At 66.2% G+C, this 3123-nt stretch overlaps 1 protein-coding gene across 2 annotated transcripts in view; it reads left to right on the top strand.

The window, feature by feature from the left end:
* APC2 (APC regulator of WNT signaling pathway 2) overlaps positions 1-3123 on the top strand; it is a 17624-nt gene that overhangs the window by 3269 nt on the left and 11232 nt on the right. For both annotated transcript variants that reach the window (XM_040629669.1, XM_040629668.1), the window contains exons 7-8: positions 1700-2087; positions 2551-2646. In XM_040629669.1, coding sequence (XP_040485603.1) covers positions 1700-2087; positions 2551-2646 — 484 coding nt within the window. The remainder of the gene's footprint in view (positions 1-1699; positions 2088-2550; positions 2647-3123) is intronic.

The following is a 3123-nucleotide window of genomic DNA, read 5'->3' as shown; positions in this document are numbered from 1 at the left end:
ATTACTCACAGCTGCAGGGCCTGTCCAAGCGCCTGGACGAGCTCCCGCACGTGGAGACGGTGAGCCGGCGGGGCGGAGGGGCGGTGGGCGGGCGGGGGCCTCGGGCCCGGGCGCGCCCTCACCGCGGTCCGCCCGCCCCTCCCAGCAGTTCTCGATGCAGATGGACCTGATCCGGCAGCAGCTGGAGTTCGAGGCCCAGCACATCCGCTCGCTGATGGAGGAGCGCTTCGGCACCTCGGACGAGATGGTGCAGCGGGCGCAGGTGAGGCGGTGGGCTGGGCCGGGTGCGGAGCAGGTGCGGGGAAGTGGGCATTACCCAGCGGGCGGGGACTGCTGTGGGCGGGGTCTGGCTCAGGGGGCGGAGCCAGAGCTAGAGCCCTTTGTGGGTGGGGCCAGAGGGGGCTAAGGGCAGAGCTGGGCCCAGGGGGCAGAGTCCGAGAACAGTGGGGGCAGGGGGCGGACAGTGCGCGGAGCCGAGTATGAGCAAGCCCTGGGCCTCGGTCAGTGGACGGGACCAGATCAGGGGTGGGCGGGGCCAAATAAGGGAGTGGGTGGGGTCAGTGTCGGTTGGGGTTGGACCATGGGTGGGACCGGGATGTGGGCAGAGTCAGGTAACACGGCGGGGCTTGTGGCGGGTGGGGCCATATAGAGGAATAGGTGGGATCAGAGCCAGGGGCGGCGGGGCCGGGGTGGAGTCAGCCGTCAAAGTGCGGTTTGGGCAGTGGGTGGGGTCACAGCAGGGAGTGGGCGGGGCCAGAGCCGGGGCGGGGTCAGCCCCAGCGGGCACCTTTCTGTGGCTCAGATCCGTGCTTCGCGCCTGGAGCAAATCGATCAGGAACTGCTGTCGGCGCAGGACCGCGTGCAACAGACCGAGCCCCAGGTACGGGGAGGGGGGGAGCCGGGGCCCTGCCCTGGGTGCTGGAACGGGCCCGTAGCCCCCACCCACGCCGTCATAGGGCTGTGGCCGGCAGCAGTCTGGGCGCTTTGTGGGGTGCTCCCCAACTGAACCCCCGGGCCTGGCGTTCTCCGCACAGGCCCTGCTGGCGGTGAAGTCAGTGTCGGTGGACGAGGACCCAGAGACTGAGGTCCCCACGCACCCTGAGGATGGCGTCCCTCCCCCGGGCAACAGCAAGGTGAGGGGTATCCAGGTTTTTGTGGGGCCAGGCGGGTGGGTTGAGGTGAGAGGGCTGTGGGTGGCCGGCCGGGTTGAGGTGTATGGTGAGGTGGGTCCCGCGTCTCTGTCAGGCGTGGGGGACCCTCCCTCCTCCATCTCCATAATGTATCCCCAGGTGTGGAGGGGCCACCCTGGGTGGGGGGTGTGGTGAGGCTGGCAGGACCAGCATGTGGTCTGCGGCCTGGTAAGGTGGGTGGGGAATAGCTATCCTGGGGAGGGGGCACTCGAGCCTTAGACGTAGGAGGTCACCCATCGGAGTACCCAGTGAGGGACGACAGGGTGGGCATTTGGCCCTCCTGAACTGGGGGCACTCCAGTGCTGGCTGATGCCTCCTGCCCACCTCCCCAGGTGTGTGCGCTGGCCCCCAGGGTGAGGGGGTTCGGGGTGAGCAAACGATTCTCCTGGGCTGGGGTCACAGGACTCACTGTGTTTGGGCGGCTCACGGGGGTGCCGGGGCTGCCCCTGGCTGGGGCCCGGTGAGCTGGGTGGTGTTCCCCACCTTGACTCCATCCCCTGCCCTCCCAGGTGGAGGTGGTCTTCTGGTTGCTGTCCATGCTGGCGACGCGGGACCAGGAGGACACAGCCCGCACTCTGCTGGCGATGTCCAGCTCGCCGGAGAGCTGCGTGGCCATGCGCCGCTCGGGGTGCCTGCCGCTGCTGCTACAGATCCTGCACGGCACGGAGGCTGGCACTGGGGGTCGGAATGGGAGCCCCGGGGCACCGGGAGCCAAGGATGCGCGCATGCGCGCCAACGCGGCACTGCACAACATTGTCTTCTCGCAGCCGGACCAGGGCCTGGCTCGCAAGGAGATGCGCGTCCTGCACGTGCTGGAGCAGATCCGGGCCTACTGTGAGACGTGCTGGGACTGGCTGCAGGCCCGGGACAGCGCCGACGGAGGCGGCAACAGCGGCGGTAAGCACGTGGGCGCTTCCGCGTGGCCGGGCCAGACCGTGAGCAGTGAGAGGGGCCGCCGCTGTGCCAGGCACTGGCCGAGGCCTTCTGAGGACTTTGGCTAGGTCCCGGGTAACCCTTGCAAGCGGGGTGCAGAGTTTGAGACTCCTAATTTTTGCAGCTCATTGCAAAGTTAATCTACGACAAAAACACTGCCGAAGGGTACTTAGCACCGGGGACTACCTCGTCTCCCTTTGCGATCCCCAGGGGGGGTGGGGGGAGCACCCTCTGTCCTGGCTTTAGACAGGTGCGGTAAGGCAACCCTGCTCTGGAAGGGCCCCCGTGTGACCCGTGTGACCCGAGCGCAGCGGTTTGGAAAGCTCTGGGGTCGGTGCAGGCCGTGGGGTGGAGAAGGCAGGGAGGGGCAGGGACACACCAGGAGCGGGTAGGGTGGGGAGTTCTGACCCTGCCCCCTGGCCCACAGCCCCGGTCCCCATTGAGCCTCAGATCTGCCAGGCCACCTGTGCTGTGATGAAGCTGTCCTTTGACGAGGAATACCGCCGCGCCATGAACGAGCTGGGTGAGTGCCCCCTCGCCTCCTCCATGACTACACACCGCTTCTCGGATGGCCCCGGGGGCTGCTGGGCCTCATTCCGCCCAGGGCCGGCTTTCAGCCACCAAGGTGCTGGGGCTCAGAGAACAGGGAGGTGACTTTGCTCAGGAAGCCAATAGCAAAGGTGAAAAACCCAATTTAATTCATGGAATCGGAGCCACGGGGTTGTGTGGTGGTGGTGGGGGGGGTTGACCTTGTGAAATCTCAGGTTTGCAGGCATTACAAGGATCGTATCTCTTTCCATATACAAGTAATCGAAACGTGGAAAAAAGGAGTGGCAGAGTTCAGACATCACAACCATATGCGCATTTTCACCGTCCTGATTACAAAATGAGATACTACTCCTCACCCAGAGCGGTCAAAGCGCCCCAGGGGTGGAGCCCGTTCCACGGTTGGCTGTGTGGAAGCCGGTGCGCAGCCCCGGGAAGCGCGCGCGCAGGCGCT

The sequence above is a fragment of the Ursus maritimus genome, unplaced genomic scaffold (assembly GCF_017311325.1).
Source record: "Ursus maritimus isolate PB19 unplaced genomic scaffold, ASM1731132v1 scaffold_14, whole genome shotgun sequence".
Taxonomy (NCBI): domain Eukaryota; kingdom Metazoa; phylum Chordata; class Mammalia; order Carnivora; family Ursidae; genus Ursus; species Ursus maritimus.
The sequence above is the reverse complement of the archived record's forward strand: the minus strand, read 5'-3'. Positions and strand labels throughout refer to the sequence as shown.